The sequence below is a fragment of the Acromyrmex echinatior genome, chromosome 13 (genome assembly GCF_024713525.1).
Source record: "Acromyrmex echinatior isolate Ae372 chromosome 13, ASM2471352v2, whole genome shotgun sequence".
Taxonomy (NCBI): Eukaryota; Metazoa; Arthropoda; class Insecta; order Hymenoptera; family Formicidae; genus Acromyrmex; species Acromyrmex echinatior.
The window spans coordinates 10286365-10301938 of NC_141864.1; the positions used below are offsets into that span (position 1 = coordinate 10286365).

Consider the following 15574-nt stretch of genomic DNA (forward strand, 5'->3'; position numbering starts at 1 on the left):
TTTTCCGCATCGACTCGCGACGTGGCGCCAACGTAATTTCCACGCGCGTTTCTCTCGCGATCGCGCGAGTCTTGTGACACGCGCGTGCGTGAGTTCGTAATTTTCCGCGGATTGGCAATTCGCGGAAAAACCTCGGAGCCGACACGCTCGTGAAACTCCAGAGTCCGCGGAGCTGTACAAACGTTACCATGGTTGCGTGAGAGAATTCTTTTCTTTTTGCAACGTACACGTCGCGAGGGAGATAATGGGGAGTTTTTGCAATAACGTGAATCCAGATATGCTGAACACTAAAGTCACGTTATCCGCTTTTTTTAATTAGTGTTGAGAAGAAGATAACCTGACTTTAGCGTTCGTCGTATCTATAATAAACGATATTGCAAAAACTCTCTATTAGCATTTTAATGTAATGGTATCGTAACAATAACGTTTTAGCTACGTTAATTAACCGCTTATCGAGCGGCAAACAATTAAACCATCTCGTTTCGTTTTTCCGTTATTTCACGAAAATACCTCGAAATTGTCTTAATAAGCGCGGAGACTAATTTTCTTTTTGCCAAATCGCGAACGACGACTGCTCTAAAATTACGTCAAAGAGACTCGAATTACAAACATTGTGCAACTAATCGTAATCGGAGAACGAACTGATCACAGTGTTAATTTCTTTCATGCATTTCTATTTTCGCCGCATTCCCGCGCGTCATAACAGTCACAAAACGAGAATTGAATTAATTTGTATAACGGCTTTAAATTTGACAATATTCACATGTGTGAAAATGCGATCCGATTTTCCTGTCCACAGATAGCCTTACGTATTTTGATATTCGAGAAAAGTTTATCAGAGAGTCTATACATTACAATTCGACAAAATTCCTCCCACTTGAGCTCGCTCGCGCTCTCTCTCTCTCTCTCTCTCTCTCTCTTTCTCCTTCTCGCGTGACTCCGCTTGAGACTTATGTTCAATTTAGCCGAAGAACGAGAGAAAGAGAGATCGAAGAAGAAGAAAAAGAATGATTTCTCTGACTCACTTCGGCACACACCATCCTCGCAGCTTGCAGACGTCGTTAACGCGCGCGCCTTGTTAACCCGCGGGTGTTCGCGCCATGAACGCTTCTCATTTGAAGAATCGAAAATTATTTCTCCCTGAGAATTACTTAAAAAGTTCTTTTCCTTTGCGTTTCACATTTACATCCACCCTCGTCTTATATATATATTTATCTCACTTTTGATCTGCTTTTTTACTCCGATTTGAGATTTTTTAGAGCAACCAGTCCTGTATTTTTGATATAAACATTATAAATTAGTAAGCAAAAAATAGATTGCGTAAATTACTAAATATTATAAATTTGTCCGACTTTGGGAAGAGAGAGAGTGAGAGAGAGAGAGAGAGAGAGAGAGAGAGAGAGAGAGAGAGAGAGAGAGATTAATTTGTATAAAACTATTTTTTAATTTTTTTTCAAGTTTTATATACGAGCAGCATTCTTAATTTGTACGAATTTGTTGTAACATTTGCATTTCTGGATATATATGCACATTTAATACACGATTCTCTTGTGGCGGTCATCGTACTTGTCTCGAGAGTTAGAAAAATATATTTGGGTACAATATCTGCTAACTTAATTTATAACAATTGATAACATACGAGATATTCGTGGAATGGCTTCTGTTTCGTTTCCGCATTCATTTATATTGTTTTACGTGCATTATTTGTGACAGAACTGCGACGTCCAAATTTTTCGTTCTCACGAATCCGATCCGCTTCCATGATCTTCTCTCCGATACTCGAGAACGCATTACTGCGGCGCGGAAACACGTGGCGCGTAGCTTTTTTGTTTGTGAATTGACTCACGAAGTATATTAGTGTGTAAAGAAGGAGAGGAAGAAAGAGAGAGAGAGAGAGAGAGAGAGAGAAAAGAAACAGTTACAATTCGCGAAGGGAGAGTCATTTTTCGGTATGCGTCGCTAATGAGCACGAAGGCGAACGGAAGGCCAACCACCCATTAGAAACCGACGACGACGACGACGACGACGACGAGAACTTCTCGTTAACATCTCGGCGCGTCTTCCTGTTGCAAGCGGAATCGTAAGTTACGACTTGATGTTTTAAATATATATGTACAAGAAGTTCTCGATCCTATATATAATAACAAAAAATTGAATCGGAATGTTATTGAAGATGTATTGTAAATAAAAAAGTAAATTATATATTTATAAATTTAGATAAGATTATAGATTTTTACAATAGATGTATGTAATCCATTATGGCTGAATTTTCTATTTACTGATTAACTTGTGGTTAACCTGATGATAACGTAAAAATTGTATTTTTCTATCTATGATTAATTACTAAACTGATGATTTTGTAGTGAATAACTTTTAAAATTACTAAGACAAAATTATTAGTTTAGTAGGTAATTATAGAAAAAATTTTGCATTATTATCAAGTCAAGTGAGGTTAAGTTTAAACCACACAGTTTAAACCACAAGTTAACCAGATAACGCAAAACCAGGCCAAAGTCATTAATAAGTGATATCATATCCCTCGTCACTTGAAACATAAATAAATTTAAGATTCGAAACGAGTTTCACATAATTGCATTACCGAACGCGAAAATTGAAGATAGGAAAATTGCGTATGAATATCGCGATACAAATTCAACTTCGAAAGTTATTTATCCAGTAGAAAGTCAACAAATACGTTATTAAGTACGTCACTACAATATTAAATGTTTCATCGGCTCGTGCTGATAACAAAATCAGATCTGTTAGTTAGTATACATACAAATTTTGCATAACGTGTATACGCATAATAAATAAGCATGTTTACTACCACGATATCTGCATAAACTTGACAAACAATACATTTATTTATACGAAGCACGCGCCCGCACGCGGTCGATCCCCCGATATTATCTCTAATGCAATTCCTCCGCGTCGATTTAATGGACTCGAGCGAGCAGATTCTCGTCTGCGTCTTCACTTTCACGCGTTCTCGTTCTTAATCGCGCCTAACCGGAAACCGCGTAGACTCCGCGCTGCGTCCGATAATGTTATGTAAAGAATTATGCAAAACGCACCGGTCGTCGGGCTCGTCGACGTACACGTCGCTACTTCCATCGCTATCTTCCCTGCGAGCGAAACGCTTGAAGATATTAGCGTTCGGCGTATCCGGGATTTAGGTCAGTCCGTTGCGACTGCCTCGTAATCGCGAGTCGTACGAGAGCATGCGTAAATAAACCATCCATTCACGTGCGAATGAGACCGGTATTCCGTTGGCAACGCGAGCTCTGTTCGCTCACTTTCCGTTTTCTCACTTCGATTTCGATTTGCAGCCTCCAGTTGCTTCCCCCCCCCCCCTCCCCTCTATCTCTCTCTTGCAAAAAATTAAATTATCAACAAACATTAGTCTAGCCAATTTGCGAGTAATTTCTATTCAATTCTCGTGTGGCTTAAAAAAAGTTTTTACGGTTTATACGATATCACGTTTTTATCTGAAAAATTTGTATTAGTTACACACAGAAAAGTGTCATTTCTGGGGTTAAAAAAAATTATTACTCAATTTATTTTCTTCTTTTTAAGTAACGGTTGTCTTTAACAAGGAATATTTTCTTGATAATAATCTTAAAATATAGGTACTTATTACAAATTCTAGGAAAACATTATTATGTACTAAAATCAAGAATTAATTTTTTTTTCCTTTTTTTTTTTTGAAGAGTATCGTAAAATTGATCGAAGAAACGACTTCATGTAATAAGCAAATCGAATTTATTTTAATTTAATAATGTTGACAGAAAATAGTAACTGTTACGTATTCCAAAATTGTGATTTGTCTTTCTCGGATTGTGCTACTGAAAATGATACTGATGATGAGCCGGCGCTCCCTATATTTGGCGGGAGAAATAAGTAAGTTGCGTCCAGATTACAAAGCCAACACGTTTTATTATGCACCATGCGTCATGATCCGTTGATCTCGATGATTCACATCAGGCAATCCACCGACCACGCCATCAGCTTTTCCGTTGACAAATGATTTCACGGGACACTTGTTGCTTTTATCGGGATGTTAGTATAATGTATTCAAAATTTACAGATGAAAATCCCAAACGAGAAATGAAACTCACGAGGATCCTATCCTTATCGAGATTATCAGTGAGAGAAAAAAGATTATCATTTTCTTGAAATTAATTTACTATTTTTTTTTTATTCCAACGACAAAAAGTCAACGTTATTTAGAAAGATTTGGACCTTGTATTATAGCATTATTTCGTACTTTATACATGATATCTCCATCGCAATCATGATCAATCATAAATCATAAATTGCATCGAGATGTATTTATTTCGTTTTCACGCGGACTATAGCACCTCTTAATCACGAATGTTGATTATGATTATTCGTTATTGTCCACATTGGGATAATTAACGAACACAAGGAAAATAAACGAACAGATTTTACACGAGTCATTGGCGGTCTTGACATCATCTCTATCATATCGAATGATTCAGCACAACTCAGGTTGTGAGAAACGGTATAATCGCGCGCGCGCGCGCGCCATTCAATATTTAACCGACTGATGCAAATTACATCTACAATACACAAGTGCGTTTAACATAGACGGTCGCGTTAATGAACGCTATTACAATTAGTAAACATCCGTGATTCTATTCTTAAAAATTGAATAGCTTTTGGAGTTAATTTATTATTATTTTGCCTTTTAAAGCCTATGATCCTAAAATCGCCACTATTACCGACTTACTAAACTAAATATAATTTTGGTATAACAATTTTTTTTCCTCTTTTATTGATTCAAAAGTCCTTTTCCAAGATTAAAGTATACACATTAATACGTGTCTGTGAGATGGAATTTATAACAAAAACGTCAAGAAATAGAGATCTTCTTTACCACTTCTTACTCCAACATTCAAAAAAATGATCTTGCAGTTACAGTGAAAATTATCTAAATACGAAAAATAGCTGGAATAGATAAATTTCTAAGTACTGCGATATTGGATATATTGCATCTAATCGTATAGGTGGCAAAGATAGAATTTAGATTTAAATTCTATGCGTATGGTACATAATTTTCTATCAGATACAAAAAACAGCTACAATTCTAGCTGGAGTAGCAAAATATTTTTTGTGTGAATATAGCGTTCTAGAGCTATCATAACGTAACAACATTTGCTTTGTATAAAAGCTGTGGAATCTGTACTTACGAAATAATCCACAGACAGTAGTTTGCACGAAGAAACAACGTGGAGTTTTTAAAATTGGACTTGGAAATCTAATCAAAATTATTGTTATACGAAAATTTATGTGCATGTGTGAGATATTAATATAATAGTATGTGTGTGTCAATGACATGTAAATCGTCTATAAATGCTATTTACAATATGGTTAATCGTCTTTGGGATTCCTTTAATAACAAATTTTTTATATTTAAAAAATATGAAATATTGTGTGTCTCGAGAAATTGTTATTTTTTTATATATATTATACATATTATTTTTGATACGTATTATACATGCGTGCTGCAACTAAAGACGAAGATATATCTGGGTTACACTCGACATAGGTTACACACGCATAGACACATAGATAATGTATAATAAGGTTTACGGTCGTAACGATATTTCGTCGCAGCAGAAATATCCTGAACTCGGGCCAACAGTGTCGCATATGTAGAACCACGTCGTCATTGTGAATTTCGACGTTCCAGAATAAGTTCGACGTGTCATTTCCCGATGTATATATGTAACGATACGAAGAGTACTTGCCTTCTATTAATAATAATATTTTATACTTGAAAAAATAGAAAGATATGCCGTTAAATAAAATCCGACTTGCATTTCAAAGAGAAAAAGAGTTCGGGTTTAAAAACAATGGTAGCGTACAAGAGAAAAAGCAGCTTTGCAATTATTGCAAGATTCTTCAATATGATTGATTTATACATTTTACATTTAGATTCATGAGAAATCAAATGCAAGCACTATAAACCAATTATATTAAAAAAAACTTGCGTCAGTTGCAAAGGTGCTTTTTCTGTTGAACGCATCCAATATTTAGAAACAAAATGGCAGTGTATTGTTTATTAATCTTTTACTAAATATCGACATCTTTACGAATTCTTGCGACACTATAAATCTGCTTTTATTCCTGCCCTAGACTTCACTGGAACTTTCTCGTTTTCATCAAATGTCAAACATATGTCTATGTCATTTTAAATTTCAAAAGTGTATGCCAGTTCAGCTATAAACTTTATGTTGCACTATGACTTGGAAGTCGTCAACTCGTCCCAATTCTTACCTCATTCTTCGTGGCAGCAAAGTGCATCCTTCTGATAAGACAACAGTGAATCTTTTGCGACGATTACGTCACCATGTCGACGTGGTTCGCATAGCTTCTGAACAAATTCGCAACAAGGATACATTTCTTCGGCATTGATTCATCGCACGCCTTCTTCTTTTTTTTTTTTATCACAGTCTTCCGCGAATCGGCCGGAAATTGTCGTCAATGTTATTCATATACATATACATTATCTTTGAAACGTAAGGTGTATCTTTCCAAGTATCTAAATAATATCACATGTCGTAATAAATTTTCAAAAGTGTTCGCAAAGCAAAAGATAAATTTCACATTTCGTTAAATCGACCATAAAGTTAGAAGATAGCGAAATATAATCAAACTAATTGCTATTATTTTATTTTAGTTTTTATATTTTTTTTTTATATTATATATTTATTAATTTATAAAATAAGTATCTGTGAGCCTTCATATTATGAGTATAAGGATAAAGAAGAGAATGAATAGCCTTGAAACATTATAAGTGTTTTAAAATCGCAATCGTATCTCTATATAAATGGTACAAATTAATTCACATTACGATAAAAAAGAAGTAATATAAACGAATATAAATCTCATTACAGTGATATAACATTTCGACGACGCTTTTAACGTTAATCAATGTTCTCTTAATATTTCTTATTCGCTTCGTGAATGGAGAAAGGAATTTTATAAAGTATATATATATATATATATATTAGGTGTTGGAATTAATTCGTAGCGTTTTTTAATGAAAGAATGTTATTTATTTCACATGAGCATTAAAAAATACATTAATGAAAGTACTTCCCATCACTTGTAAAACGCTACGAATTAATTCCAACACCTAATATATATATATATATATATATATATATATGTATATATTTTATTATGTCGAAAGAAAATTTATCGATGCTCTTTCGAGAGTATTTTACACCTCTCGGCGGCGGTGTCACATAAATTAGTACAGCGTGTATATACCGTTAAGCAGTCGCTATCACAAAATAACTGCAGCATAATAAACATCCGAGAAGGAAAGGCGGGCGGGGGAGGAGGGGGAGAGGGGAGGGGGGGGAAGAAGGGAAGATATATACCGTGGTATGCGCGCGTGTTTTTGATACGCGCCTAATCGCCGTGACATAATCGCCGTATCGCCGGCGCGCAGCATGACGTGATCTTGTAATATAATCGATGCCCTTTTGTTCGGAGGCCACGCGGCTCGTTAAGGTAAAAGCACACACATTAATGCGCGCGCATACACACATACACACATACACACGATTTATCGGGTAATCCATCAAAGAATTATTTTTCTCGCATGACACGTGAAAAAGGCAGATCGCGAGACGATGTACGGTTGACGATCGCCGGAGCACCCGGTAGAAACTTTGTTAATATACTTCTCAATCGATGGTCTTGTCGAGCGTCATACGCGATATGCACGAATTGCATCCTTTCAGGTCCCTACTCGTTTCAGAAAAAGTGTCTCGCAAATTATTTCCGCTTTGTAATCTTAATATTTCTAAAATATAATATTTCTGTCATTAAATCGCGTATAAAACGATTCGAAGGAATAGCATCTTACGTTGGTATACCTGTTTAGTATGTTCAGAAAACACACATACACACAAATGACTTTCTCTTATTTTATCGGGGGGTTTGAAAAGATTTTAATATAAATAGGAAAAAATATGTCTACTTTTTATTAAATGTAAAACATGAGAAAATGCATCTATTTTTTTTTTTAAATATAACATGCAAGAAATGTGTTAATTTTTTTTTTTTTTTTAATATAAAACGCAAGAAATTGTGTCTATTTTTGATAAAATCGAAATACAACGCCTTGGACTCTTTCTCTGTTTATTAATTCACTTTAGATACCGATAAGCGACATACAAGTCGTAACTCGGAGCACATCGATGAAACGATATGACTAAAAATATACGTTTGCACATTACAAACGAAGAAAAATGTGATATGAAGGTTGAAAGGGTTGAACGCGACGGTAAAATACCTGAAGGTTTTAACTTAACCAGGTCAAGCCTTCCGGCAAAAACCGAACGATCAGGTCCGATCCGATTCGTGTCCGGTCGCTCGCGACTCCGAACGACAGCTCGATAGTATTGAGCTCAAATAAACACGCGCTTTTGTCTCATGGCGTCGGCCAACTGCCGACGCGCAGAACTCTGGACGCAAAGTTAAAAATAAAGGCGACCGTTTAGCGGTCTTTATATCCAGGCCGGTCGCGACATAATAAGGAACTGGGATCCCGGTGTTAATATCAAAATCATTTCATTTTAAGCCAGTTGTCTTTTAATCAATCATAAATTTTTCCACAGATTTCTTTGTCGGTTGAAAACCAATTTTTATCTTTTTCTGAACATGAGATATTCTTTTTGAATCAATGCGATGTAATTCCAGGAAAAATGAATTAAATTTTTTTTATATTAATTTAATATTATTTTTTTTATTATTATACACTACGCTAAAAAATTAACAAATTATCTATTCTATTCTCCAAAATCAAACAATTTTCAAGGGAGTATAATTTCATCAAAAATGATTACAATGGGATAATTCAAAAAGCATTTTAAAGCTTCGAGTCTCTACTTTTCAGATTGGTAATTTAGATAACTATCTGAAAAGTACAGACTTCAAAATATCTTTTCAATCATTTCATTACCATTTTTTATACTTTCTTAAAAATTGCTAATTTTTGAAGGAGAATAGGTGATTAATTTGATTCTTTCGACAAAATCCAGGATTCTAAAATCTGACTTCATCAATAGCTAATCTTTAATTAGTAATTCCTTATATTTTAAGATGTATAGCTTTTAATTAACGGAAAACGACAAGTCAAAGTGCGACATATTTTTTTTTTATAACCGGAGGATATAAAATCACATCGGCACGTTTCTTGCCGATAGCGATTATCGACGTAATAGAGTAGTGACAACAGCGGTTAACGTGATTGCAGAACACTAATTCGTATATAAACGTAGAATTAACTTCTGCTTTAAAAATGTAAAATGTCCGATTCGACAGAGCGAGACATGGGTACTATCGATGAGCTCGATCGACTGGAGTCCGTGCATCTCGTACAGAAAATCGCTTTCTATTACACGCCTGAATCGCCGTGGCCATCCGCCGCTTTCTCACGGAAGCTCTCAAAAAGGAAGAAGGCGAAAAAGGACGAAGAGAGAGAGAGAGAGAGAGAGAGAGAAGAAGGAAAAAGAGCGCAGAGTTTATCGGCATCGAAACGGCGTTTCGCGCGATCGAACATGGGGCCGGGTCGTTATACCTGACCGTTTAATATATGTATATCTGAAGGCGCACGTATGTGTCTACTTTTATCCATGTGTACCTGTCGTATCGATCGTTTCCTTGCCGTCCGCCAGCGCGACCGTAACGTGCGATATCGAACGCAAACAGTCGCATTCGATACCTTTCCTCTTCAAAATCAAGCGTGTGTAACAAAATCCATCGCAAAAAAGAAAGCCACGATCGGACGAACGACTTCTTACCGTTATTCGAAATCGAACATTAATGCCAAGATTAATGCTAATCAGGCACAAAAGGCAATCAGGAAAATAATAGAAATTAAAAACCAGGTCAGGAAATCAGGGAATTTTGCAAAATCTTCTAGAAAATTAAAATTCTTAAATTAATTTAACGTGTTGTTTCAATCACTGGATTATTCTGGCTAAATCTTCACGTTGAGGTATATGTATAATAATTTTATTTATCACGCATACTTTAATGTAGTTAATTAAATAGTCAATTAAATAAGGATTATATATACTAAGAATTTTGAATATAACGATCATTTATTCATTGTCAGTTTCATTTTTATAATACATGATATTAAAATTTGATAACAGAATGTGTGCTTGCACGGAATAACTCTACATGTTCAATTAATTTTATTATCATTACGGACAAATTGCGACCGATGTAATAGAAGAATGTAACTACGAAGATGACGAGACTGAAAGCATTGCATTGTTGCGACTGAAAATAGATATGAAGAAACAGATCCATCACTTTGCATAACTATAATTTGCAGAAATTGTATTTAACCGTTTTATGATTTTTATTAAATTTGTATTAATTTATCGACATGTATACACTGAGGATGACCTGACAAATAGGTCGAAACATATATTTTTAAGAATTTAAATATAAAATTTGGCTCTTAGCTCTTTTGTTATTCATTTTTGTTTATTATTATTGAGCCATTAATAAGTTTATCTTTATTTAAAATTCTTGGCTTTAAAGAAATTGAATACCCATACATTACGCAATTTTGGAATACTATCAACTTAACAATTAAATGAAAACGGTGTTAGTAATATTAATAGTAATTTACATTGTCCTCTATGTTAAGTTGCTCTCTCAATAAAATATTCGATGATTTCCAAATCAAGGTGAAAATAAAAATTTCAAAATGTTGAAATGTTCAACACACAAAAAGCATCGGGGAGAATTATGAAAATTTGTCTGTAAATCAGGGGAAAAAAGTTATGGAATTTTAAGATGAGAAGAATTTGTGACAACCCTGCTAAAGGCGGGAGAACAGTCTTATGCATAACGCATAAAGCAGAAAAGCAATCAATTAAGAATCTTTTATTTGGAAGGGAAGTAAATGAAGGATTTTGCTTGGTCCATTTTCTTATGCATTATGCGTTATGCAAAACTTTGTGCTTCCGCCTTAAAAATTGCAATTAAGTATTCATGCTTTGATCTATCTCGCGCCAGAGGGAGGGAGACCTCGTTATTTTCCCTATAAGAAAGAGAAATGACACAGCGCAGCTCTTCGTCGTAAAACAATCGAGGGAACCCCAACGTCCACGAGGAGTTCGCTCCGAGGCGCCGTTGAATGAACGTAGGGTACTACGAGCTATCCGTTAATAATTCCGACGCTGACTCACCGTTTCCAATACGCCCACTGTCATCGCTTGGTGCATTCCGAATGACGTCGGTCGCTGACACCGCGGTCGCGTGACGTCCACTTCTCTCTGTATGGATCTCGCGTTGTCCACTGAATGATCGGAAATCACGATCGGAGCCGCGCATAACTCTAGCCGGCCGGAATGTCAAGTCATTTCGATAAACAAAGTGACGCGGGTTTTGGACTATTTCGAGTCGAAGACATTTCTTGGAACTCCTGATGCGCAACAGACGCGTTTTGTGAACGTACAGTACCGTGGATAACTCACCAGTGATTATCTTCTAAAGATACGACGAGACGGTGGACGAATAAATCATCATTCGCTGTTTTTTTTTTGTTTTTTTTTTTTTTTAATATAAATGTAGATATAGATATTGGCAGTTTAACGATAGCTATTGACAATGAAAGGTCAGTGCTCGATTTAGCATTAGTATTCTATAAATTGTTGGTTTGGCAAAAATTACTGTTTCTATTATTATTTCTATTATTATTATTAAAGAGAAAGCACGTGTGTGTGTATATTTTCTTATCTCTCTTTTTAGTTATATCTTTCATCTGCCTTTTTAACTTTTTATGTGAGTACAAATCGTATCTTTCCAGACAGCGAGTCGTTATATATTATCTATAGTTCAAGAAAGTCTATAAACAACTTTGTGCTATCTATCTATAGACATAGACTGGTATTTTTCCATACCAAAATATATTGGACTGGTGGACTATAAGTCCCGGTTATACGCAACGTACAATTTTCTCACCGCGACAATTGAATTAAATTATCGCATCGCGTCGCGCCAATACATCGTAATTATAAAGCAATAATAATTGCGAGAACAATATACTACGTCTATACTATAACTAATATATATTCGCGAAGCGTTGATACGTTGATGCTCTCAGATGCTCGCGATTACTCGCAAATGTTATGCAATTCCTGGTTCTGATATCACCGCCGCTACTCGTTATCTCTTACATTCTTACCGCGCTCTTCTCTATCTCTTATTGCGTTCTTTCCTATCTCCTCATTTTTATCTCCAAGTGATGCCGTGACATCGTTATCGTCTCCCTCCTACAATTTACCACAATCGTGTCGATGCACCCGTCCTGCATCTAGTGGTGCATTTAGACCCTCAACGTAGACAATTTATTGCTATAAATTCTTTTTCTGATTTGATTTATTGTTCTCAATATTCTATCTAAAATTTTTTTCTTCTCTAACAAAAAAAAAACAAGTTATTTCCTACAAAAGCCAACCAATATATTTAAAAGTTAGAAATTTGTTATTATTTGAGTCCAAATCCAAGAAATATAGAATATCTTAAATTAATATTTTTATCAAGACAATTTCACAATTGTACGCGTTAGAAAAAATTAGATTTGACACCTGGTTAAAACTGTAATTTCTCTGTCTTAAGTCTACAAATTTTATAACTTGACACACCATAAGATAGAACGCTAACAAATTGAAAAACACAAAGACGATAATACTGACAATATAATGAGTAGAAGACCTCGCAGCGTAAGATTATACTATTAACACGCGAATTTAGTTACTCATTAATTTATTTATTGAAAAGAACTACATTTATAGTTTTGAAACATTTGAATCTATTTAATCTATTTCATTATTATATCATATTAATAAATAAACAGCTAACATCAACCAGCTAGGCTATAATAGCTCTGAATTTATATTATTTATATATCGAATTAGATTTGACATTTAAAAATATTTATTAAATGTCTTAATCGCGACTGAATTACTGAAAATAATTTAAGAATATTGGAAATATATAATATTTTAGTTCCAGTTTTTTATTTTTCTCTCTCTCTCTCTAAATGCGCACATATATAAATCGCTCGACACCATAAACTTTTTCTTCAAAGAGTGAAAGTCGTTTATATATCTGATTTGAATTCATATTATTTTGTATTCATGACTATGGAAACTCTGTTTAAAATTCTTAACTAGGTCGATTCTGGCAAAAGTATTTGTTTTCTTTTTCCGGTATTATTTTTCTTTTTTTATTCGTGTCACATAATTATGAAAATAAGGGAAAATGTGAAAAAGTATAGAAGAAATTCTTATGATGAATTGTACTGTTTGTGTAGTGCCTTACGCTGTATATTGTATATATAATCGGTTTCATAATATTGTCATCATGCTCGTATAAAAATGAGTCGGAGTTAACTCTTGTCGCTGTTTTGACATTAGAAATCGGACTTTCAGATTTTTAGTTAATTAGCTAAAGCTATCACATGACTCCATTGACATAAGACAACAATTAGCAAAAGCTTTTTCAACAAAATTCATTAATATATTAATTTTAATATCAAACAAAAAATTCTTGTGTTCTTATTTTAATGATAATATAAGGAAAAATAATATACTCAAAACCGATGTAATAATTTTCATAATTTTCTAATTGTTTATCTGTAACATTTTTTTACACGTCATTATACCTTACGCAATTTAATTTCCATTTCATTTGCTTTTGTATTCAAGAATTTCCTGCATAACGATTTGACTCAGATAATCGCGAAAACATCCGCTTCGATTGAGGACGTTCGTTCATTGATCTCTTCAATATTAAGGGCACACACAATTACTAATCACTACTAAAAATGATACATTTTTATACAACTTTGCAAAAAAATATTCGGATTATGGCTCATTTCTGTTGATTAGTTGTTGGCATATTATTATATACTTTTCTCATCGTATTACACCATATCTCATCGTGTTACCCTTAATTCGATATCCGGTGACGCATATTGTCGGTTTCCTGTAGTGAAGTACTAACTCTCTTTCCATGCTTATCGCGGAAAAATTTCTGGAAGTTGGCTGACGCACGGCGGTTTGCCGCAGATACATACCGTCGACACTGTAAAAATAAGGTGGTGGCTCTAACTAGAACTAGTTGCCAGTGTCAATATTAACAACCCCCTGTTGAACATCTACCTTATCTATCTACCTTATCCATAGATAGCATGACGACGAGACATCGGTCTTTACTTTTCCATAGACCGATATGAAGCTATCATTTCGATTAAAATACGCAAGTCTCCTTTTGGAATGCGTTTGCTTTTTATATCACTACTTCGATATTTAAATAATTTAAAATTTTTAATCATCCCTCTCCGTATCTATCTTAAACACGACTCGTAAATCGTATCAGATATATTTAAAAAAACCGATTCTACATCTTGAATTCTTCTTAAATCTTTTTCGTCTTTTGTTTTTAATTGATTCAATTGATTATTTTTATCTTAAAATTATATGCGACACACAATGTAATAATATGAGGAATATATTTATATATTTCTATATTTAACTGTGACAGTAAATAATTTTTTTTATTAATTTATTATAATTTTTCTAATAAATCTTTTTATTACATTATAATCATTCAGTTGTTGAACAGTATAATAATAAAGCTAGGAGGTTTTCCTCATGAAGTCGCACTTACGACAATTAGATATTATCGTGTGTGGCGCCTCGGCCGGCATCGTATATATATATATATGCGTGCGTCACGCACACGCAGGCGTAACTAGAAAGCGACGCGACGCACGTGTCACGTGGTCGCGCAGGTATCCTACCTACACGCGATCCTCACGTCGAATCGTGCAATGACGTGCCTTCCCACCCTCCGATACATAAACGAGTTTGAAGATATGTTTAGATGGTATGATTCTCGAACGATATCGCATTTTAGATCGATGTCCTTCTGTTTCTGTTGATAATCGAGATAAAATTCCTTGAAATAAATATAGAGACTTATCAGACGAATATATCTAAAAAAAATACATCAGTCTTTAAATATTCGTTGAAAGCCAACCTTTTTTTCTTTCGAAAAACAATTTTGATTCTGTAAAAATTGTGATTTGCCGTCCAAATTTTTTAAACAGATCAAAAAATATTGTATGATTTTATGAGTTACATATAAAAGAAAAGAGTCAACTGATAACAGCATCTCTAGAAGTGCTTTAACTTACAAGTTGCATATAATTGATTGCCGAGCAACTGACAGAATGTATCTCTCGTTAAACGTTTTTTTCTTTCCGTCAGTATTTACATTGATATACTGGTTTAACGTATCGACGGATAAGATAAGAAATTTCTAAATTCTACCTTGATAGGAAAATAGAATATTATAAATAGAATATTTTATTACGATTTTCATCATTTTGTACACGATGCATCGGTCCTGTTCTGATTCGAATGACAAAAAATGAGGTATCCCATTGCAGGGACTTCCTGGATTTTAATATGTGAACGCCCTTTGGCCAGCGATTTCCACA

At 34.5% G+C, this 15574-nt stretch overlaps 1 protein-coding gene and 1 long non-coding RNA gene across 14 annotated transcripts in view; both read left to right on the forward strand.

Moving 5' to 3' along the window:
* The window catches only part of Imp (IGF-II mRNA-binding protein), a 150563-nt gene that overhangs the window by 107171 nt on the left and 27818 nt on the right, over positions 1–15574 (forward strand). For 2 of the 13 annotated variants that reach the window (XM_087412627.1, XM_087412628.1), the window contains exon 1: positions 3764–3900. The exons of the other annotated variants lie outside the window; for them this stretch is intronic. In XM_087412627.1, coding sequence (XP_087268753.1) covers positions 3779–3900 — 122 coding nt within the window. In that variant the 5' untranslated portion in view covers positions 3764–3778. Of the gene's footprint in view, positions 1–3763; positions 3901–15574 lie in introns of those variants that run through there. 13 annotated transcript variants of the gene reach the window in all.
* LOC147907630 (uncharacterized) lies at positions 1008–1882 on the forward strand. Its single transcript, XR_015547182.1, has 2 exons — positions 1008–1596; positions 1714–1882. It is a non-coding gene; the product is annotated as an uncharacterized LOC147907630 (long non-coding RNA).